General features: G+C 40.7%; 1 protein-coding gene across 1 annotated transcript; it reads right to left on the bottom strand.

Annotated features, from left to right (window-relative positions):
* Window positions 1-1,445: 1,445 nt before the first annotated feature.
* On the bottom strand, window positions 1,446-22,665 carry CEP78 (centrosomal protein 78). The gene is made up of 16 exons (XM_081213683.1): window positions 22,443-22,665; window positions 20,917-21,199; window positions 20,203-20,381; window positions 20,046-20,118; window positions 18,796-18,899; window positions 17,770-17,944; window positions 16,805-16,918; window positions 15,214-15,278; window positions 13,680-13,785; window positions 11,240-11,375; window positions 10,381-10,426; window positions 9,953-10,093; window positions 6,669-6,746; window positions 6,072-6,238; window positions 4,233-4,386; window positions 1,446-2,428 (listed from the first exon to the last, which is right to left on the bottom strand). Exons 2-16 carry the CDS (start codon window positions 21,167-21,169, stop codon window positions 1,931-1,933), a joined length of 2,289 nt encoding a protein of 762 aa, XP_081069809.1. The 5' UTR covers window positions 21,170-21,199; window positions 22,443-22,665; the 3' UTR covers window positions 1,446-1,930.
* Window positions 22,666-23,921: the final 1,256 nt, after the last annotated feature.

Below are 23,921 nucleotides of genomic sequence, written 5' to 3'. Positions count from 1 at the left end.
CCACTGAAATTGGGTTTGAAAGAAGCATTCTGTTGCAGTGGGTAGATTAGGGTGTGGGTAATTATGCACATGATATTTTTTCTACTTTATGAATGTGCCCACAGTCCCCAAAAGGCTGATGGCCTCTGATTTAAGAGCCTTCAATTTTGTAGTAAGGTTGGGAACAGAGCACAAACATTGAATTCCAAAGGTCCAATTCTACGTTCAAGTAGGGATGTGAAAAATGGAATAATGTCCCAACAGAGAGTAAGTTGGCTTCCTAGGTTCACCCTATGTTAGCCGACCAATTTATCAAGCATTGATTGCACTAGAAAAAGGGTAGGAAATAGGGATGCAATTTACTTTTTCAGTGTAATATTGGGAAACTGGAAAGAAACTCCTTTATTAATTCAGGTTAAGGTTCAATTTATCAAAAAGACAAATGGTGAAATCCTACCCCACCCCACCCCAAAAGCAATGTGGTGTGGAGGTGAAGCAACTGATGTTGAGTAGATGCGAATTGTGCACACAGCACATTCCACAGATTATGAAATGGACAAACTGACGTCATATGAAAGGGCAAATACTCTCATAAGTTTAAGCAGGAATCTGCCAACAAGTTCATGATATTACTGCATGAGACCAAGAAACCAATGCCTTCAGTAGCTTGCCGTAGAACTATAAACAACTGTGAAATTGTCCAACCAGCCAACCTAATACTTATATCATCAAAAGTGAACAGAAGTTGTAAAATGACAAATTGAAATTATGGACACTGATAAGCTATGGAACAAATAGAGGTCAGAGTATTGATGTAAAGCTTTTGCCATGTCAAACACAAAAGCACTCAAAAGTAGAACATTAACCACCATGCATGGGGTTCTTTTAAAAGCCACAAAGCAACTACAGCAAAAAGACATTTTAATTTCTATGCTTCATAAAACAAGTTGAAACAATTTTTGTAATAAAATATTAACACTCAAAACTAAGTGTTAATCAAACTGCTTTGTTTGCTAGGAGTTAACAGTACCATGTACCGTAAATCTAGTTTTAAGAATGATGAAAGTCTACTGCTGTTTTGGCTTAGAAAAAGTAGTTGTTCCATGGAAAACAATTAGCTTTGTTTATAGTCAATTCAGGTTTAATAATTAAAATAAAATTAGTTTTAAATTGGTATGAAAGCAAACTGTTCACTGTAGGCTAAAATCTGGTATACCTTTCATGCCTATTGCTATAACTTAGGCCTGGTTCACACATGCATATCGTATAGGCTTTTATCCAGCACAGCACTAGGTCTTTCATTTCATCAGTACAAGGATTTCTGCTTGTGCAATGGAATGTTCCTCCCTCTCTTCCCCTGTATACCCCCTAAATCAGTTTGGATGCAGTTTGAACAAGATTCAGTCATCAAATATCTTTTTATATTTTATAATATCCACAGTTAGTTAAAATGAAAAGCAAAAACCTTTGAAATACTTTTTTTAATCAATAAAGCTCCTTTAAAGACAACTTATACTTGTGTAAAAAAGGGAGAGGGAAATACTAAAAAAAGCCACAGCCACTTAAATTTTTGTATTTGATTCCTAATATTGGTATTCCGTATGTGAATAGTCTATACAAAATCAGACATTAAAACTTGTTAACAAAATATTTTTTAGAAAAACTAAAAAAAAAATCATTTTATTCACATAGCATTTTGTTATTTAAAACCTGACTCATGTTGGAATTATGCACAAGAATTATCGGAATCACATGGGATCCTTTATAAAACAATATAAAAAGTAAAACACACAATCCTTTTGGATACTGCCAGCAAGTATTCTTGCTAAGATTCACACTGCAAGAAATTATGCAGCACTTTGTGCGTCTATGTCATGCCTAAAGTTTTTGAAGCATGCATTTATCTCCAAGATCCATGAAGTGAACTACCCAATAGGAATGTTTTGGTTTTTTAAATACCTCCCATAGAATGGATGCTTTCTTGTATTTCAGAATCAGAACCTACTGTGTCATTTCTAGAAAGATCTGTTTGATGTACACTTTGATCTCCAGCAACAAAGCTTGCAATATAGGGAAGTCTTTTTGAGGAAACTTTACCATTTTCACTAGAAAGATTGCTGAATTTGCTACTATACACATTTACACTGGGATCAGAGACTGAATGCCAACTAGCAACTCGTTGCCTTAGAGAGGACCCTCTTGCTTCCAGTTCCACAGGTTGGCTGCTCTTCTCAGGAGATGCTGCCTGGCTGATTTTTGATGCATTTTCTTCCATTCTCCAACTTTCAACTTTACCTTCAAAGTCTTGCCATAAACTTTTCTTGGGCTGCCCAATGCCCTGAAGTTCTTGTCCTTCTGTTGTAGCAGCTAGGACACTATTTGCAATTTGAAATGGAGCTAAATCAGTCTGGAAGGAGATGGGATCAGGAATAACAGCTGAACCAGCATTCTAGGGAGGAAAAGAAAAGAAAATTAAAATGAACATCAACTGAATTTCTGCAGCAATGTTCTAACTAGACTGCTATCTTTACAGTCAAGAGGGAGAATTGCTTCTCTCCCACCCCAATATAAAACATCAATGTGCTCAGAGTTGGCTACCACTTTCTCTGCACTGGGAAAAAGGGAGATAGCTAGAAAGTGTGAAATAAGCAAGTCTCACCAAACTCATTATTAGCAATTCATTTTAATACGTCTTTTTATGGTCTATTCCCATCTGTAAGCATTTTGACAGCATATGCTGTCATCAGTCACAAAGATGATTGCTCCATAATGTTCAACACTTGAGCAGTGTGCAACAAGGCAACAAGAAGAATCCACCAACAGCATACGAATCAATATGGCTTACTTGACCAAACAATCCCTCCCCCCTCACAAATGCAAACAAACCTCACTGCAGCCAAACACAGACAACCAACCACGTTTTGCCCCGCAATCCCTCTCAACACCAAGGAAATGTAATAAGCAAATAGACAGCGAACCTACCCAGTTAAATGCTGACAAAAAACCCACATGCACACTATATAAAAGAACATAAGATTCACCACCCCATCACCCTCTCCCCCCTTCTTCCCCAACCTTATACTGTATACAACACTAATGTCTCATATCAAACGTAATTGATTTGTAGAAAAGACATCACAATCCGAAAAAGACAATGCATGTAAACCAAGAAAACCTTTAATAAAAAGTATTTTTAAAAACACAAAAAACTTGAGCATTATGCATAAAAGAATGATACTTGACTGTTTGGTATGTCTGGCCAAATAATTTAAGACTGACTGAGACTGACTTCTTACCACCATAATCCAGGTATTGCCAGGATGATGAGGACATGTATTAATATTATTATTTCATACCCACTTTTCACCATAGGAACCAAGATACAGTAATTCAATATTCAATATTAAGAACAGCTTAAAACAAATTACAGACGCAAGAATTGAGTGGGTCCTCAAAATACTTATCAAAGGCCAGGGTAAAGAAATCAATATAGAGAATCTCCCTGGCTACTCCCTCAGCTATAGAAATCTCTCCACATACCAATCATCAAGTATCATTAAGAAACACTCTGATGTCTTAATAGTTAGTTCACTTGGCTTTTTAGGCACAATCCTAGGAAACTTGAATTTTCACCATTAACAGAGCAATCCAAAGCCTCACTCAGTCTGCTCCATGCATAAAGAAGAGGAGGAGGAGTTTGGACTTGATATCCCGCCTTTCACTCCCCTTTTTTCTCCATACAATTTTTTTCTCCATACAAATGTTGGAGCAGCAGTGCTGGAGAGGTCAGCCCTACAGAGCTGCCTGCAGCCACAACCAAGAGGCCTGTAGGGATAGACTTACTCTCCACCAATTAAGAACTCTGAAGTATCTTATGGCTTCTGGGACACTTCTAAGGAACCATAAATTGCACTCTTAACTGAATTTGGTGACAGCTTATATTTCATTTGCACAGGGAGGTGGTTTCTTTCCTAAAAATGCTGTCTAAAACCCTTGGACTTCAATTTGTAAACCTTACAACCAAGGGTTTCATTTGGGTATCTCCAATAAAAAGGCAGCTATTCCAAGAATCTGAATGGAGAGTAAAACAGTGCTTGAACCACAGTTTCCTGGAAGTGAAGACACACAAGAGCATAAGAAGAGAGAAGTCATGAAAACAAAATTGTAGGTAAAGCAAAAGGGGGAGGATTTGAACAACAACACACCAGATGAATTTTGAGCAGGCAGTATTCGTCACTTGTCACCATACTTACTTTGAAATTCTCCATGTGTTCTTGTCTTTCTTCTTCAAATGACTTCTCCCTTTCTGTTACTGCTGGTTTAACTACAGTAGAAGTCATTTGAGGATGGGCAAATAAGCCAAAATCCGATTGATCTATACCAGCCATTGCTGCAAGCTGTCCAAGTCTGCATGATAAAATACATATTAAAATTTATATATCATTTGATTGTAAGAAAACATTTAAGCAGTTTACAAAAATCTAAAATAAAACATTATAATTGTTAGGAAAATCATAGGCTAATACAGCTGCTCACAGCGTAAGTATAGAGAAGAAACTATTTTTAGATCATTTTTATACACTTTTGCTCTCCAAGAATGAGTAGGTCAGGCCAATGGAGGCAATGGGAATTTGGAGAGAGTGCCATGGGTGGCACACAAAATGGCTGCTGTTGGGTGGCATTCCCCCGTACTAGGAAAAATATATGATGTGGCCACTCCACACACAGTCCAAGAACTGTTGTTGTTGCTAGCTTACAGGTTGCTCCTTTTCACCACGTGCAGCATCAACTAGCTGGCTGACTGCCAGGGAGGGCAGGCTCAATCAGGGAGAGGGGAAGCAATGTGTGAGAGAGAGCATGTGTGGAGTGGCAACGTCATATTTTTTTTTCCTAGTACAGGGGAATGCTCTTTGTTGGAGCATCTGTGGGTGTGTGTACACACACACACACACACATGCATGCAGAGAAAATCAGTATTGTGTGATCTGTAGAATCGGGACCAGCATAATGTAGTTGACTTCCCGCGGTCTGGTGGGAGTGGGGAGGACAGCAATGAATTTACACATAATTTTGTGGTATGCCACACTAGCAGTAGTTCCATTAAAAAGAAATGGGGAGGGGAGGAAAATAAAGTCAGGAGGAAAAGAAGAAGCTGTACGTGTGCATAGCAAAGAAAGGCAGCTAAATGAAGTCAGTTCCTCTGCCCTTTCTTCAGCACTGAAAAGTTAAAGGAAGAGGGGACATCCTTTCTTGGGCATTTAAGCAAAGAGAAGAGGTTGAATGGTTTTCTGTTCATAACAGTGTAGTTTGCAAAAGACTTAGCACCTGACCTTTCATGCTCCTTTATTCTTCCACACACCAAGCTCTTTAAAAGGGAGGGGGAGAGACTCTCTTTACACAAACACACTGACCACACAGATCTCCCCCTCTGTACCCAAATGCCTTGTAAAGGCCCACTAGGGGGATGGTCAGACTGACCATGAAGCAATTAGGGACATCATCCTCATTGCTTCTCTTTGCCACACTGAAAGAAAATGCCCTCCAGGACACGGAAAACCCTGTTGCTGCCTTCACATTTCACAGGTCCACATGCAAGCTAGGAAGCATCTGGAGAAACCATCTTTGTAGCTCTTCCCTCCTCACTCCATGCTGAAATGAAATGCCCTGGGCATTCAAAGTAATGGCCACCACCCTACGTTTCCTCTCCATGCCACCTTTATCTCACAATGCATAAGCCAGTAATATTCCAGCTTTCCCCATAGCATGTTCAGGATTCCCTCCAAGAGAATGCCCCCCCTTTGTAACCAATTGGAGTAGAAGGGGGTGGGGCCTTCCAACTCTAGGAAGCGTTCTATATAGAAGGTCATGGGCCTCATCTTCAGTAAAGTTAATATAGGCCAGGTGACCTGAAGAACAGAAAGAAAGGCCTTCACAAGTGCCATGGTGCCTGCTGATACTGGGTTGGCGACCCCAGGATTAGGCAAACTTTTGAGCAGTGAGGATCTCAGAAGATGAACCATTGATGGTTTTGAACTATAACAAACTATTAGAATGGATAATTCCAAGGGTAACTCAAAAAAACACCCTCTTACCCTGCGTCTTTTAGAAGATCTAAAAAAGCATGAAACTTTTGGAAAGAACTCTCAATGCTGCCCAAAACTCCTTCATCTTCAAGAATTGTGCTGGCTACTGACTGTGCATGGAGGACCTCTGACAAAGAGCAGTTTAGATTCCGTAAGCGGGTGTTTTCTAGTTCCAGCTAGAAGAAATCATGAAACATAATTTAATTAATACTAAATTAAATACCTGGCAACTTGGGGAAACACACCTGCTGCTTCCATATTTCGTGTGTGGCCCTTAGTGCAGAATAGGTTGCTGTTATTTTCCCATAACCACCACTCCAACAATATTATATACACTCATTTAAACAAAAGCTATATTATCAGATAAGAGTTTAAAAGCCCTGAACAGAAAAGAAATTATATCACACTGAGTGTTGATGTCCTTATGGCTTTAAAGCTGACAAATTGTGTATGCTCTATTGAACTCAGTTTGAAAAGCCTCTAAAACCTAAAATCCTGGAAAATTCAATTTTCTACTTATGTGAGAAAAAGGCTAAAACACTATTTAAAGCAGGACAAGTTAGTGTCTCTTTTTTAAAAAGCGCTAAGAAAGAAAATGAGTGCTACCTCCATTATCCGTTCTTCAGCAGTTGCCCTCTCTCTTCGTTCTTCTTTTAATCTTAATTGACATTTTTCATAATCCATCTGTCAGAAGGAAGATCATGGTTTCTTAAGGGTACTATAGCTATACTATAAATTAGATTCTTTGGGATTTATGCTTTAGAATTTTCTGGGTTACCTCTGCTCTCAAAATCAGGGGTTTTAACCTCAAAAGACAAAACCATATTAAAATATGTTACTGCTGTGTCTGTATAAATCCCATACATAGGTAAAGTTTAGATACATGGATCAAGCAGATCAGTTGCATTACCCTCACTCTGATCAAAATAATTATTACAGTGGTGCCTCGCAAGATGAAATTAATTCGTTCCGCGAGTTTTGTCGTCTTGCGATTTTTTTCGTCTTGTGAAACACGGTGTCGGGAAAGTTTTGGAAAAGCTTCAAAAATCACCAAAGTCTTTAAAAACCTCAAAAAAGGCTACCACACCGCGTTCTATGAGTTGCTCCTCGAAGTCAAGTCGCAACTGTATTAACGGTGTTAAGAAAAAGGAAACAAACTTGCAAGACGTTTCCGTCTTGCGAAGCAAGCCCATAGGGAAAATCATCTTGCGAAGCAGCTCAAAAAACCAAAAACCCTTTCGTCTAGCGAGTTTTTTGTCTTGCGAGGCATTCATCTTGCAAGGTACCACTGTATATGGATGTAAATAAAGTTAAACTAAGCATCATTAAGCTTTTAACTACTGTAGTTAACTTTTAATTACAATCTTGTAGTTTCCTATAGTAAATCCTTCAAGAAATTTTGGCTCGCTCCAGTGGCTCTTGTTTGAAACAACATTTCAGTTGGAAGAGAAAAAGGTTCCTAACACATCACTTTGGAAAGAAACTATAACAAACAGCTGTAAACACAAGCAGTTAAAGGTCTAACTTCTCTCCCCCAACACACACAGTACTCACCAATGAATCTATGGGAATATTTTACCCTTAGACTACTATACTAGATAACATTGTCAGAATTCTAGGATGCAGTCTTTGCATCAGAGGCAGAGCAAGGAATGAAACACACCATGTCCTACACAGAATCTCTCAGAAGGAGAGGCCATAGTTACCGTATTTTTCGCCCCATAGGGCGCACCTAGTTTTTTTTTGGGGGGGGGGAAATAAAGGGGAAAAAATTATTTCCCCCCCAGGCGCAGGGGAAGCCCGAGCTTCCCCTGACCCCAGCCCCCAGAACAGCCTGCTATCTGCAAGCCTAGGGAGCCCGGCGGGAAGTCGCGCCGGTCTCCCAAGGGTTGCGCAGAGCTTCCTGAAGCCTGGAGAGCGTGAGGGGTCGGTGCACACCGACCCCTCTCGTTCTCCAGGCTTCAGCGAAAGCCTGCATTCGCCCCATAGGACGCACCCAGATTTCCCCTTCATTTTTGGAGGGGGAAAAGTGCGGTCCTATAGAGTGAAAAATACGTTAACTGGTAGAAAGCATGTAAAGGTTCCCAGGTTCAATCTGCAGCACACAGTTATAGAAAGCCCCCATCTGGTGATTTAGTGCAGCACCAATATTGGCTGGGGGAGCCACTGCTTTTCTACGTCTCTGATCTGAATACGTACCAATTTGAGGTGTAACTCATTTTGGGCATTCAATACATATTGGGGGTGCTACTGGTATACTCAGCAGCCTCCCTACCTGAGCTGATTGAGCTATTCTCAGAGACAGTGTTGAAGACTTCCAGGGCTTCTGGTGTATCTCACCATTCATGCCAGGGCTGCCTTGTGAGGCAGGTCAGGACTTCACAGCTGTCGTGACAACCATGGGCATGTCATTGGTTCAACACAGAAACCTGGAATACTTGAGATTTGGTTTGCTCAACAGGGCAGAAAGATAAGTGTTCTAAAACTGAGGAAATTGATATTGATTCCCTTGTCGCAATCAGGTCACTTTTCGGTTGAACTTCAGGCTATCAGTGACTTTACCTGTCTGTGGAGTGAAACAGTCCAAGACTAATTGATTACTGAGGGCTCGGGGGGATTTTCCAGCTGGTATGGTTGGCACTCCTGCTGAAGTTCTACTCTCAGGTAGGTGACACAATCACTCCCAAGCACCCTCTTCCACTCAGCTGAGCCTGTGTGGCTCCTTGCTATACACCTGAACTGAGGTTAATGACGATAGCTGCAGTGAAGGTGGAGAAAAACATGCTGAGTCTGATCAAACCCATCAGGCCTCCTCTGTCATGATGCAAGCGAGGAAATGGGTCCTTCTCCTCCACCACTGCATCCATCTTGTAGTGTCCAGTAGAGCTTTTCTGGGTGCTGTGGGGCCTTTTGAAATCTGGCTTTCAGGAGATACAGTAGACCCCTCAGTAGCATGCTGTGACACATTTGCAAGGCACTCTGAGGATCACGTAGATGGCATCTATCATGACTTGGTTGCCACAATTAATGCCATATCATTTGTGGAGGTGCCTGGAGCACTGTTATTGCTACTTGAATATGTAGACCAAGGTACCTGATCAATTCTGGCTTATTATAAATGTAGCAGGGAGGGGATGTTCATCTGAGTCTAGGAGATCACAGGATGGCACAATTCCAGCTTCTTTAAAAGGTGATATGATTTGACCAGCTCCTAGTTTGCACAAGTATGACATTAACTGCAAGGGGCAAGTGGTTAATATTCCTTTCCGGGGCAAGGTAATGAAAAGGGTGCTTAGTTACTCTTGGACAAATATGCAGCTCCATTTCAGTTTCAGGTCTCCTTTGAAGACACAAACTGCCTTGGCTGCTCTCTAGGGTGGCCTTTGTCAAGAGAAAGATAGTATGATTAACTAGTATTGGCAGGAGGGTTAAATATAGTTTCTGTAAACAAATGTAAGACGGGTGGGGGCATGGATCTCATAGAAATATATTATAAATTACATATTGTCTAACCCAAAAAAACTTAATTATGGGCAGACAAGGTGCTATTAATTTTTTTGCCACTGTTGCCCTTAGTAAATAAGACAAGTTCCCCCCCCCAAAAAAGTTGCTTATCTAGTTGCTTTTGTTACTACAACTCCCAAAGCAAAGTGAGGTTCCAACTGCACATATGGTTTCCTTGCCTGCATTCATCTGGATCACAGCCTATATTTGCAATTCATTTCTGTATTTATAAAAAAATTAAAGACCTGTACATCTAGCAGCCTTCTAGAAGAATTAAGTTATATGGGGTCATTTGCGGACTATTTCTATGTGCCTAGTCCCACACACGAAGGCTAATCACTGAATTTCATTTGTCTTTCATAAAATCTAAAAGACAGAAACTGTACCTGTAACTGATGGTACTGTTTTAACTTTATTTCTGGTGACTTTGTGGCATCAGTTTCACATATAACATCCTCTGCAGCACCATCTGTCTCCGTTTCAGATGAAGACACACTTTCCACAGTTACTTTCACTGGAATGCCAGCCTGCATGCACATACAGTAGGCACAGTATACAATTAGATTTAATTATGTTAATGATCTCATTTTACAAGTGGATTATATAACATTAATGATCATCTGATAGATATCTTTTATTTTGCCTCTTCTACAGGTCCAGGTCACACTGTACTTGTTACTGAATTTAAGTCATAAACTTCCCTAAGGAAGAATCTTCACAATCAGACATTGTCAAAAATAAGCTGTCCTTCCCAAAGCCAGTGATAATACTCTCTTGTTTGTTTCCCAGAAATGAGGAGAAATTATGTTGTTACCTGGATTTGCAATGGAATTTCCTGAGTACTCTTCCTAGATGCAGCCCTAAACACAAATTAAATGTTTTAAGAAGTGGGGAGGGGGAGTCTGATGTTTGCAGCATGACTTCACAGATTTAAGCAAAACTTATTTCAGCCTGAGATCAAGTCCTCATATCAGTATTCCCAACCAAAGCCTTCACTTTCCCTCCACCCAAAATACTGTTAATGGACAACAGCAAACTGCTGACAGTAAGTAATTCATAGTAGACTGTGAATGGAGTCAGTGGAATCTCTCTCCCTGATTCTCTTGCGTTCCATGTTTATTTGCAGTATCAGACATTCCTATTTAGATGAGTTCAACCACCACAGCAAAAACTATGCACCTCTTTCTCCAATCTCTCTTGAACTGATACAAATATACTAGCTGTCTTCACAAGAACATGGTATATTGGGAGCATTACTTGATTTTCACCTACATTTTCTACATGGGCACAAGCCCTATATGGGATACATGTACAGCAACTAGCCACAAGGTGGATTCATGTGTCATCAAAGTAGTCACTACAATATCAAGAGTTATTTCTATCCCAGACACAAGCCAAGCTTTTCAAAGGAGAATGGTGCTTGTAGGGGTCCCTAAAGAAGTTGTTAAGCTGCAGGGCATTCAGATGTTGAGCTACCAAGTACAACACAGATGCTGGTGTCACTTATTTCTTTAAAAACTATTTATAGCACTGTACGTTTACATATCTATAGCACAATTTGAACTCAGTGAAAATATATATGCCAGGGCTACCTAAGAATATACTAGCCTCTTCCACGTTACGTTAATCCACAAAGCATATGGCATTTTTTCATTGCCTTCAATAAATATTACCTGTGCTGTTTTGCACGTTCAGCAGTACGCCAAGGCAGGAAGCCACGTGCTCCTGGAGGCAAGGGCTTGGGAACATAGCTGTCTTGATCACACAGCACTGTCTTACTAGGACTTAAGGGCTTTTTTGATGCAAACCCTGTATCATAGCAAGCAAGAGAAAGAAGAACGATTGATCCAGATAACACGGGGCGGGGGGAATACAGAATTTTAAAAATTTAGGAGACAAGAAGTGGATGAAATGGGTTTCTGCTGTCAATCCAACGTCAATCATCTAAGATTTTACTGAGAAATTGTCTTTAATCCATAAATCCCAGGTTATATTCCACAGTTGGAAAGTGCTACATTTTCCATAGTTAGAAAATGCTGATTAAAAGTCAACAAATAATTCTTCTACCACCACATAGGTTCATAAAACTTTATAGGACTTACTAGTAACTTGCTTTCACAGGGCTAATAAGGACTAATGTGCAAGAACAGGGAATCCTTATGTGATTCCCTATTGTTGCACATTAGTCCTCATTAGACCTGTGAAAGTGTACAATTTTAAAAATTAAAAGAAAAATTAAAAGGTTATGACAGAGCAAGCTATATAGCAAGCACACCAAGGCCACCATCTCTCAGAATAACCAATCTCACAGGGTTGTTGTAAGTGTTGTAAGATATAGGAAGAATCATGGGTGCTGCCTAGAGATCATTGCAGGAAAAGCAATATAAATGGAAATGATTCAAGGCTTAAAATATATATATGGTTGTGATTTATATTTCAGTCACTAGAGGATGCTGTTGATGAAATTCCAGATTTTATGCATAAACATTGTTTTAACATAATTTTTCCTTTTATAGTCAGGTGCTAGATTCAGGCTAAGTCTCACCATGTTGAACAAGTCTCATGAGTAAATGTACTTAATATTCCACTGCACAGTCCAATCATATCCATTTTCTTCCATGGGGAAGAAAAGTGCCCCGCTTGGTGGAGATACCATCCATGGCAAATGACAATCTTGTAGCACAATCCTATGCATGTTCATTCCCAGGTAACTACACAGAACTGCAGCATTGGTTTCCAGAAAGTTCATAGATATTAGCCCGCATGCTTACCTCTGTGTCTCCAGATTACTGAAGCAGAAGTAGGAAAATAGCCAGATACATAAATTAATCAAGATAATACATTTTAAATACCTTTCAATTTAAGTAGTCATCAAAATGCCTTGGCTGGCTTGCTCAGAAGTTGTTATAAGTTTAAGGCTTTTCCATGCCAACTAGGAGGCTCATATTTGAAGCATATATAACAAACTCCCATTACTAGAAAAGCCTCAAAAGAAACCTTTTTGTTTAATGAAACATCGCTCAGGACATTAAATTTACTGCATGAGGTCAGCACAGACCTCACTTAAAATTAGAATGTTGGGCTTCAGGTGATTCATTTTCCCTCCACATATTTCAAATCAAGCCTGGATTGTGAATGGATTTAAAATGGAAGGCAGTATGCAAGCTGTATTAAGGAAGCGATGTGGGTTGTGTGCATGGATGGATAGATACCTAAGGACATGAAGACTGGTAAAGTATGAACACAGCAAATTGAAGCCTGAAATTTCTGACTACATTTAATCCTAAACATAGGGCATGTCTCAGAACTCTGTATACTATCTATCCTAGTTAAGTGTACTAGCAGCCATCCATATTTCCATTCACTACCCCTGCCTTAGCAAGTGGTCCATGACCCTTTGTTAATGGTGACAATGAGCTACCGCCTTAAGCTTTAGCTTGGAAGCAGTGGAGAATTGTCTCTTGAAGTTTCACTGAGGTTGAGAAGATTGTATGTAAAGAAGGGGAAGATCCCAGTCTACCTTCCCTAGCTAGCTTCAAGGCAGAGAAAAATGTTGGGTGGTTTGGCAGCAAGAGGCAGAAGCACTTGGAATGGCTAGGCTAGTGTGTTTTAAATAGTTCTACTTTGAAAATGAGAAGCACTTCAAAAACTGTCCCAGTTAGAAAAATGCAAAATGGAATCAATGATTTTGTTTGCTGGTTGTTGGTTTGCTTTTGAAGCTTTCATTCTTCAAGCCAAAATAATTTTCAGCCTTGCCAACTGGCTGGAATCAATTGAATAAATTGATGTATGACTAGCTCAGCCAGGAGATAACCATGGTTTAGGAACCTAGATACACCCCAGTTTAAATTCCTGGAAGCACTCTTATTCCAAGATCCTGACTGTTCTGCATTTTTTGTTCACTAGTAAGTAACTAAAAATGTGTTGGAATATCTTTTTTAGTTTATTAGGCAGTTTCTTAAGTTTCTTTCTTATCATTTGTTTTACTATTTCATTTTTTTACAGTCTTGCTTCTAAACAAATATGACCATCTATATATACAAGCTGTATCAACTCACTGACATATCAATTAATTTTTATTTTATATCAACTTGCACAAAGCAATATACTTACCAATACGAATAGTAGCTTTTCCTTTTCTGCCATTTCCTAAGACAACTGTTCTTTTTTTAGGTTTATTTTTAAGGTCTTTTGAGGGTGGAGATGGAAGCCACTTATACTGGAAGAGAAGAAAAAGAGTATATAATTTGATTTAGTAGTAACTACTTTAATATGAACATCCTTACTTAAATTGATACCAGATATTGGGGAATAAAGGAGAAACATAAGAATTTTAAATGTATTTAAAAATTAATCTATCATTTGCATACTTCCTGGGCTCATTGAACACGCCATTCCCAGGCCTATGAGGTGGTAGTGATGGCAACTGCAAAGAAATCTTTCTTCTCTGCCACAGCATCAAAAGAATTGCATGCAGCTGAGCTTTTTCAGTAGGTTCACCAGACTGAGTCACCAGAAACTGCTTGCTCTGATGGTTTTGCCTGATGCATCATTGATAAACTAACTCAAATTCAGTCTGGCTTGGATGCTGTAGTTCATATGTAGTCTACAGCCACCCATTGCTGTTGCTTGGATTGACGTAATATCATTCTCAAGGATGTTGACAGGGTGCTTGGGATTTTGAAAACCACCACATTAAAATAGCAACATCACATGCCTTGGCTAGCACAGATCTATCATGGAGAGCTTTGCAAATTTCTGAACAAGACTGGTAATATTTCTTTAAAGGCCAGAATTTAAAATTGGCAGTGGTCCAATCATTCTTTAAAAAATCTACACTGAATAAAGAAGTTTAGCCAGCTTTCAACCAGCACCAAATCTTTCTCTTTGGTGGAATGATTATGGTATTTGTGCAAGAATTATTCCTCAAGGTATTGTTGAATGATACACCTCTCAACCCTTTTCAGTCCAGTATCAGCAAGAGACCAGCAGCCCTGGTATGGGGATCCCTTTCCAGAAGGTCAACAAAGACATCACCTCCCTACTGATCTTACTGGGCCTCTCGGCAGTTTTTGACTGTGTAGATTGCAACATTCTTTACACAGTTTAGAACATCTGGTGGTGGTGATTCTCCAGTAGTTCTTCTGTTTTGTCTAATTCAACACTTCCAGTCACTTATAGTCATTGGAATTCGTGTTTGCATTTCTACAGAGTTTTATATATTATTTACTATGTATCTATGAAACCACTGAGTGAGGTCATTCAGTGCTTTGGGACCAGGTGTCATCAGTATTGTCCCAGTCTTCAAGCAGTGTCTGCAAACTGGATGAATTCAAGCAAAACATGAGGCAATGCAAATAGGAAATTCTCAGGAACAGGAGAAAAATTATTTGCTTGAGATAAAAGGAAGTGTCTCCCTGTCTGACCAAACTAAAAACCTGCTCTGAGCACATTGAAGAAGCAACCTAATGCTAGTCTAAATTTTAAAAACATGCTCTGCCTTTTTATAACTCAAAAGTGTCCCCCCCACAAGAGTTCCATTGTCCAAAATGTAATGAGCAGAGAAATGACTGGCACAATTATTTGGTATTTTGTGGATTATTTCATTATACTAGTAACTACAAACAAACTCTGTTACAGAATATACCTCCATGTTACTTCCATTTGCATTCATCAGAACTTTTTCAATTATTGTCTTCATTAAAGCATGATCTACAAAAAAAGATTAACAAAAACATTTTCATTATATGCTAATTTTTTCAGCACCCACTATAATCCATTCAGCCTCTCCTCTGCCCTCATTTCTACTACTAGAGTGGCTAAAAGAACTACCTATATATAAAGTCTCCATGGCTCAACCCCATATCTATTAAAGAGCCAAGTCAAAGGACCTAAATATATCCCCAGAGTTATCTAAATGCTAGTGCAGAAAGAGGGACCAGGAATTTACTGTCTCAATGATTGTCTAACCAGAGCTTCGAGGTTTTGAGTTATTAAGTTATGAAGACACTAAGGTTATTAAGTGGAAAGAGGGGGAGACCATTAAATGGCTGTATTTTTTCTTTTACATCACAAGAGATACAGGCATGTGCTTTCGTATGGTGAATCTGTCGAACAGTAGTGTCTTGCAGTAAATAAAAAAGAACCACGGAAACTCAAAGATCCACAGTAAAAGAAAAACTTTACTGTGGCAAAAATTATGTTCCATGCAATGTACAAGCAGAGTAAAAGAGAGCAAAGAGAGAGAGCAAAGAGATAAGGCAGCTCGCTGAGCCCAGGAATTTATCTCTCCTGGCTCCACGGGACTCTGAGTTAGTCAAAACAATATGAACTTTCCAGAGTCTTCCAGCACTTTCTAGTTTCTGCCCTCAAAGGCCTTATTCATGACAGAATCTACTGCTGGCGAACCATGGATATATAACCAACCCACACAGTAGGTTTGAATCACTCTTACAAGCTCAGTGATCATGAGTATTGGCCCTTGGTGTTAGAAGGCAGATGCCTGAATCCTTTTAAGCTTACTGTACTGAAGACTGGTTAGATCTGGGAGCTTTAGGCTGATGCAGTTTTGACGTGCAGCCCCTAGAACAGGGAAGCCAGTGTGGTAACTTCTAGATGCTGTTAGACTACAATTCCTATCTTGTCTGACCATGACAAGTGGGGCTGATGGCACATCTGGATGTCACCATATTGGATACTGCTGCCCTAGAGTGTGTATGTTCCCATCACAGGTACCAATCAATGTACTTTAGTCACTTTCATCTACACCACCAAAAGGTTTCCATTTTCTCCCAATGCACCTCAGTTAGTCACTTCCTTACACATGTCTCTTTGCTAGTACATGGCAGCCAGCAACAGAGATGTATAAAGAAAGAACATGAGCACCTGCCTATCAGTATTCATGTTGGGGAGAGAGAAGGTATTAAAGAGTACTTTATGGCTCGATTTTGTGGGAAGGGGTCATCAGTGGAGGCAACAGAGAGCGCTCACTAGCATTTGTCCAATTCAAAATATGACCTGTCAAAAGGCAGAATCCTAAACAGAATCCTATATTACCTGCACATTTGTAAATCTGGTTTTGCACCACAAGAAGCAGCTCTCTCTATAAAGAGTGCCCTGAATATCCTCATTCTCAAGGCGGGGGGGGGGGGGAGGACATTAATGTCACATTGTTTTTAAGTGCATTATACTTTTGAAATTCTAATATACATTTTTATACTCCTGGAGAAGAAACATACCTATTAATGGATTTTTCCTGATGTCTAGAACCACAATTGTTTTGTTGGTCTCAAATATATCCAGAAGTGATCTAGCTCCCTCATTGGTAATTCCGCACTGCTGCAAATCAAGTGCTAGAATATTAAAGAAGAATATTATTAATTGGCATGATCTAGAAGTATTTAAACACAGACATAGCAGAATGTTTAGACAGACCCTGCTCTAACTTCAACCTGAAGTTGCCAAATTCTGGAAGAAAAAGAAGTATTACGTTATTTCAACAAATTCTGTGTGATTTTACACACACTTTGCCCACTAAATTATTTGCCCATCACTCAGTCAGTTTCATGTTAACTTGTCTCATACATAATCAAGTACATACACTGTTATTTGCATTACTGTCCACACATAGCAAGATTCACCTGGTCATGCCTACTTACCAGATTTTTCCGTGTATAAGACTAGGTTTTCCCCCTTAAAAATAATGTCAAAAATTAGGGGGCGTCTTATACATGGAAAAATACGGTAATTGAGATTATTCAGTGTTACTTCTGAGGAGCAAGCGCTCCTGATAGTGGAGCAACAGCCCTTATTCCTCATGCTGCTGAAGGCCCTCCCCAAACCTAGTCCCTAACTGATAAAGCTCATGGAAATAAAGTTGAGGGAGGGGTAGAAAGCTGAGAAAGGGACAGAAGAAAGCAATCATGTTGGGCCAAATTATTTAATGCAGAGCCTACATTTGGCTTAACAGAAGGCTTAACAGAAATTCTTTAAAATAGTTTGTACTTATGAATGGTTCTAAACCTTATTTAAAGGACCATATCAGAGCTACAAGTTAGCTCACAGAAAAAGGCAGGGAACTTGACATTCCTCTCCCCATAGTAAGAAACAGACCTTGTAAAATATGCAGTAATTTACTCCATGTAAAGGTGTTGTATCCTACACAAGCATGCTGTTTACAACTCTATCTATAATTAGCACCTACCTTTTAACCATAGGTCTTCTCCAAGGCATTCAGCTAAAACAGCAGCACCTCGGTCACCAATAAGTGAGTTGCAGTTGAGAGTAATGCGCCTTAAGCCAGCCATGCAGTCCAAATCAGGTCTCCTATAGCGCAGGCTCTCAGCCCAAGCTTCACTGTGTCTTTTCAGTGCCTGGTGCTTTCAAAGACAAAACCACCAAAATGCAAATGCAAATAGTTGCTGAAAATGCCAGCTAGAATACAAAAACTGAATGACCATTGTATTGTTGAAGGTATAATGAGAGCTAAAGTTAAAGTAATATTAAAACACACTTGAGAATAAGTTACATTTCAAACTCATTCTTTACTATGTGAAGGCAAATAGAATGCTGCATGCCTGTCAAAACTGAATGGCTTGTCTTACTGTGAACTTCAGGAAAACTGGATGCTATGTTAGAAGTTAGTATACTAGGGCTTCAGAAGTAGTCCTTAGGGACAGGCAATTTTCATCACAAACAGAAACATATGCTTAAAGATCATGGATTTGTGTTATAGAAGACTCAGGGTGCAATTCTAAATATCCTAAACTAGGGAGAGTAAGGCTTGCACTCCAAACCTCACTAAGCCCCACTGAATTCAATACAACTTATTTTTCGTTAGACATGGCTAGAATGGTTAGAATGACATTGTAAATCCCATAAACTGAGTGGAATTTACTTCCAAGTAAAAATCCTGAGGATCATGCACATCCACAAACATTCCTTTCAAAGCTGACATAATTTGAAGTCAACTTTTCAATTAAAAAACAAAAGCCTTTCACATGTGGAAAATGTTTTTAACATGCCACAGAGCATAAAATTAGGTTAAACGGGACATTTCAAACTTTAAAAAGTCATCTTATAGATGAGTTGATACATGGACTTAGCAGGCGAGACAGCAGATAGTGCCAAGGCTGTCTGCTTAATATGCAGGTATAGTTAGCATTTGGTTCACATATAAATTACAGACAGGAATAGCAACATTTACATCAAATTTCAAAAGTGGTTTTACCTTTAAAATGTTGGCCATGTGTTGGGTTCCTCGCCATGTCAAACTGCACCCTGTAAAATCTATAGTTTTGATGCAAGCTGAATTCTTCACACTCTGACAAATCACTAGAAATAAAGAGATGTCACTACTTAAGTATAGAAGGTTGCTATCTTGTACAGCTTCAAGCTCCTTTTAATCACCAGTACATTCTCACTTCATTGATCAGCAATGTTGTGCTGCCATGTGCTTGCAACAAGGGTGGCAACTCTAGAGTGGCAACTGCTGTACTAAGCAGTCTACTTTCCCAAAGCTTTCGTAAAAGAAAGAAAAAATCTAAGTACTTCCCTTAATTTCAGTGTCATTTGTGTATTCATACATCCTATCACACAGTAAATTGTGGAAAAACACTATTGTACAAGTGTTTTGGTTAATGTAGTTCCAAGTTGTGTTTGTGTGTGTTTGCACGTCATGTAATACAAGCCAACAAGTCACCAGTTCCTCATGCAGTATGTCGTTTTTCACTCCTCTGATTGAAGCTCTTGTCAGTCTCACTGCTGAACAAGACTACCTAGTATCAGTGGTATATTTCCAGAGAATACAAATTTGAACAGTTATGGCATGTTGGGACCTCCTTGCCTGGCCCACAACCTCACATCCTTGCCCCTTCCACAGCAATGCAGTTAGCCTCAATAGAAACTTTCAGGGCAATAGGAAGGTTTCTTTTCAAGCCTAAGAGGTGAGAGGTAGCCTATGTGTGTGCAGACTTTTCCCCACAATGTGTGAATGGCTAAGGGTTTGGGAGTGGGCAGCAGGGTCACAACAGTGGGGAGGGGCAGCAAGGGCTACCCTGCACTCTCTCTCATGCAAAGGAAGAACGCCTGAGAAAGGCTATACTCTTCTTTGTATTTCAGGTGCAGTTGCTCCTCTTTACAACTCAATGTACCTGAAGCAGCTACCTAAGTTGTCATACAGAAAACTAGATAGATCATGGCCACCAAGGCAGCCACGGATTTCCAAGATACCATCAAATTAACTTCTATGAACTTCCAACAGAAGAAAGCCAAGATGTAATCAGAATGCCATTATTTTATTTCAAATGTGGGAAATGTTTTTAACATACCAAAAAACATAAAACAAGGTTAAACAGGACATTTCAAATTAAAATGTACTAACTACAGCAGTATTATGAATGTGTGAAACAAGATGTATTTTTACAAATGACACTGTGTCGCATATTAAGTTTAGTTTTCTTCAGAAAATTCAGAACTTACTTTCCAAACCTCCATCACCAATTGGTGAGTCTGCTAAAGACAGTCTCTCTAGAGATGATGTGTTAGCCAACCCCTTCAAAATAAAGAATATTAGTAATTTTAAAATGGGCACAGAAGTATTTCTATGAAAATATTTATTGCAATTGAGCAGTCTTACTTTTGTCAGTAATATTAAGTCTTTTTCCCTCAAAAGCAGTCCCTGTAGTTCCAAATTTACTAGAGCACTTGATCTCATCAGACAACTTTTAATAGCTTTACATAGTTGAGCAGTAAAGTCTTTGGATCGAATTGCTGGAATTCTCCTTCTTACAATATATGTTCCCTGCTTTTCAACACCTAGAAAACAAAAAAAGCTAATAAAATCATCAGAACAAACACCACTTAAGCATTTACATAGGCCATTCATGACTGATTGATTGATTGATTGATTGATTCTGCCTACCATCCCATTTTAGTTACATAAGCAGATGCAAATTCCTTTGTATTAGTGACATCATGGCCAAAGGCAACTTAAACATAATGCAAGTCACGTGCATAACTCTCCCTCTTCTATTGGAACCTGAAGAAACAAATACTAAGGAGATGAATGGGGGAGGAATGGACCGTTAAATGAAAAAAAATTGACAGAAAGAGGGGGGACGACAACCCAAAATACACAATTATTATAATCCCAATTTTTCTTTTTTTTAAAAAAAAGGTAACTGCAGGGATGAGAAACTTGCAGTATTTCTGCTTTTGTTTGACTCTAACTCTCATCATCCATAACCACTGACCATGCTGAATAGAGCTGATCACAGTAGGATTTAGCACAAGAACACAATTTTATAAGAGAAAGAGCGGTCATATGGTTAACAATTTAACTGGTCACTACCTGAGTCTCTGTGTCCCTGATGATGAAAGCTTCTTATGGCAATAGAAGTCAAAGTTTTGTTGTGCCTGATAGCATCCAAGAGAGGTACCCAATCAGGAGGTTTGATGCGATCTGCATTTATATCAAGAACACCAAGAAGCCTTCTAGCTTTTACAGATTGTAGAGGGACACAGCCCTGAACTGAACAAAGGTGCTCATAATGAGAGTAAAAATCCAAGCTGCACTGTCTTCTTACTTTGACTGAGTCAATCATTTTTAGTCATGTATTGGGTGGCAACTGAAACTAAGAAGAGAAAACAAAAGATAATGTGATGTTATTTCAACAGTTACAATGTTTGGCATATGCTTTCCTGAATTCACCAGAACTGTGGCTCTGTCCAAAGACTTTTCCTTCAAGTGATGCTTTGAAGAAGGCACAGGACTTCTGTGTTCCCTTCCTGCAGAAGTGAACAACTTCGCTAGGAGAGATACTGTGCTTATTTGAAGATGAAATCTTTTGTGGATGCAAGAGATTAAAGCTGGGATGAAGCTCACAGGATTAAGGAGGGTTCAATGTTCACCTCCTCCCTGCACTGAGAAGAGCATGGGAAGGACAAGACAAGCCTGAGGTCTCTCTCTCTCTAGATAGTCCATGGGGAATATTGCCATGCCCCTTATTCCTGAACTACTGAATATTCAAACCGCTATACAGATAAGGAAGAACATAAGAAGACCCTGATGGATCAGGGCATAGACACCATGGCTAGTAGCCATGGGCTGGGGGGGGGGAACCTGCCTCCCCAGTAAAATAATAGAAATATGTAACAAACTGACCAATCTCGTCCGTTCTCCCCCCCCCCCCGTAAGTTTTGGCTACGCCCCTGCTAGTAGGTATTGACAGTCCAATAAAATACAATTATCCCCATCCCGGTACTCCAGCTATCGGGGAGAAAGCATCCTGAGGAAGAGCGCCATGGAACACCTTGACCCTCCCTGACCCAGGCGCTGCTCTGAGCCTCGCGGCGTCTCCAGTGTGGTGTAGTGGTTAAGAGCGGTAGTCTTGTAATCTGGGGAACTGGGTTCGCTTCCCTGCTCCTCCACATGCAGCTGCTGGGTGACCTTGGGCCAGTCACACTTCTCTGAAGTCTCTCAGCCCCACTCACCTCACAGCGTGTTTGTTGTGGGGGAGGAAGGGAAAGGAGCATGTTAGCCGCTTTGAGACTCCTTAAAGGGAGTGAAAGGCGGGATATCAACTCCAAACTCCTCCTCCTCCTCCAGCGCCTCGTAAAACCGTCGTGGAAACGATTCAGGCAAGAAGCTCGACCAGTGGCGTAGCGTGGGGGGTGCAGGGGGGGCCGGCCGCAACATCTGGGGGTTAGGGGGCGCAAATTACTTGCCTTGCCCCGGGTGCTGACAACCCACGCTACGCCACTGAGCTCGACTCGTTTCCCTGTTTTGCTTGGATGAAGGATCCCGCCTCACTTAATGCCGGATTCATATTCCGACCAGCTTTTCCTGCCGCCCTTCGCCGCTTCCCTGCCTCTTACCTCGAGTTCACACTACGAGGCGCCCGCCTCCTTCCCCCTCTCTCAGCTCCGCGTCTCCCCGCCGCTAGGCACAAAATGGCCCTGCTCGCTCCCGGTAGCCGAGGGACCCGCGTTGTGTTTGCGGGAGTCGCCCTGGAAACCAGCCGCTCTCGCGGAAACTTCGCGGGCCGCCGACGGAGTACAGGGAGCCGCGAGGGTCATTTCCATCGGCGTTTGAAACTTGACCCTCGCGGCTCCCTGTACTCAGTCGGAAGAGCCCGCGAGACCGCCTGGTTTCCATGGCAACAGCGGCCGCGGGGCTGAAAAGCGACGGCGAGCCAATAGGGAGACCGGGATGCAAAAGACAAGAAGCGGAAAGGAGTCGCGCAGGCTCCGCTAGGGCCGCCCTCTAATGTTTAAGACAAGACCCTCCCCGTCCCCGAAGTTATCTGCCTTTCCCAGCAAAACACTAGACAAATGTCTTGGGGGGAGGGGGGCACACTACTAATTTCAATACCTTACCTGGACAGTCAGTATTTATTTGAAGATTTGTAGGACACGACTAAACAACAACAACAAAAAACACGTCAACTTAGCCCATATGATGCGACCCCCCCCCACTGTATATTTCTATCATGTTTTCATTGGGGTTGGGGGGGCACCTGGCATCAGAGAATTTGGATTTAAAGAATGAGAGTGTAGCAATAACACGCGACATTCGCACGCGAATTATGGGAGCAAGTGACAGAATCAAGGCAATTACGCAGGTAATATTAATGCCTTAAATATTAGCACTTCTGACCCTATTCGGGCGTTCACTGTGTTCGCCTGCAAGCAATCGTGAAATGGGGAAGGGCCTCGCTGTAAAGCCCCAGCGCCTGGCCTGGCGTTTTTATTCCGTGTATCGCCTGCTGCCACGAATTTGATGGCCAAGTTCTGTAATGCAAGGAGCCTTCTTTACCCTTGGAGGCTCCCTGCAAAACCGAAAGCCCCGAATGTGCGGCGGGTGACCTCGGACCGCTCGCCTATAAGTAGCCTAATCTACCTTGCAGGGCTGTCGTGAGTATAAAACTAGGAGTGGGAGAAGCACGGACACCAACACCTAGCGCTCAGAGGAAAGATGGGATGTATCAGCCTAAACGCAAATGCACGTCATTTGCGAAGCCACAGCAGCCCAGTTCTATTCTCTCTGTCCCTCTTTCGGTACCGTTTACACAAATCATCTTGATCATTCCTGCACACGTGAATACTTCCCATCCATTGTACGCTTACACAGGATTTTCACTAGTTAGTTAGTTAGTTAGTTAGTTACGTATGTATGTACGTATGTATGTATGTGCAAAGCTTGGCAATGAAGAGTGTGTTTCTGGTTTCCCAGCAGCTCCTTTGGCCCTTCAGTTGTTTTGGGACTACAATTCCCATCATCCCTGTTAGCTAGGGATGCTGGGAATTGCAGTCCCAAAAACAACTGGAGGGCCAAGTTTGGCCATGCCTGCTTTA

Source organism: Podarcis bocagei, assembly GCF_964188305.1.
Source record: "Podarcis bocagei genome assembly, chromosome: 11".
Lineage (NCBI taxonomy): Eukaryota > Metazoa > Chordata > Lepidosauria > Squamata > Lacertidae > Podarcis > Podarcis bocagei.
This window is presented reverse-complemented; position numbering and strand designations above follow the sequence as displayed.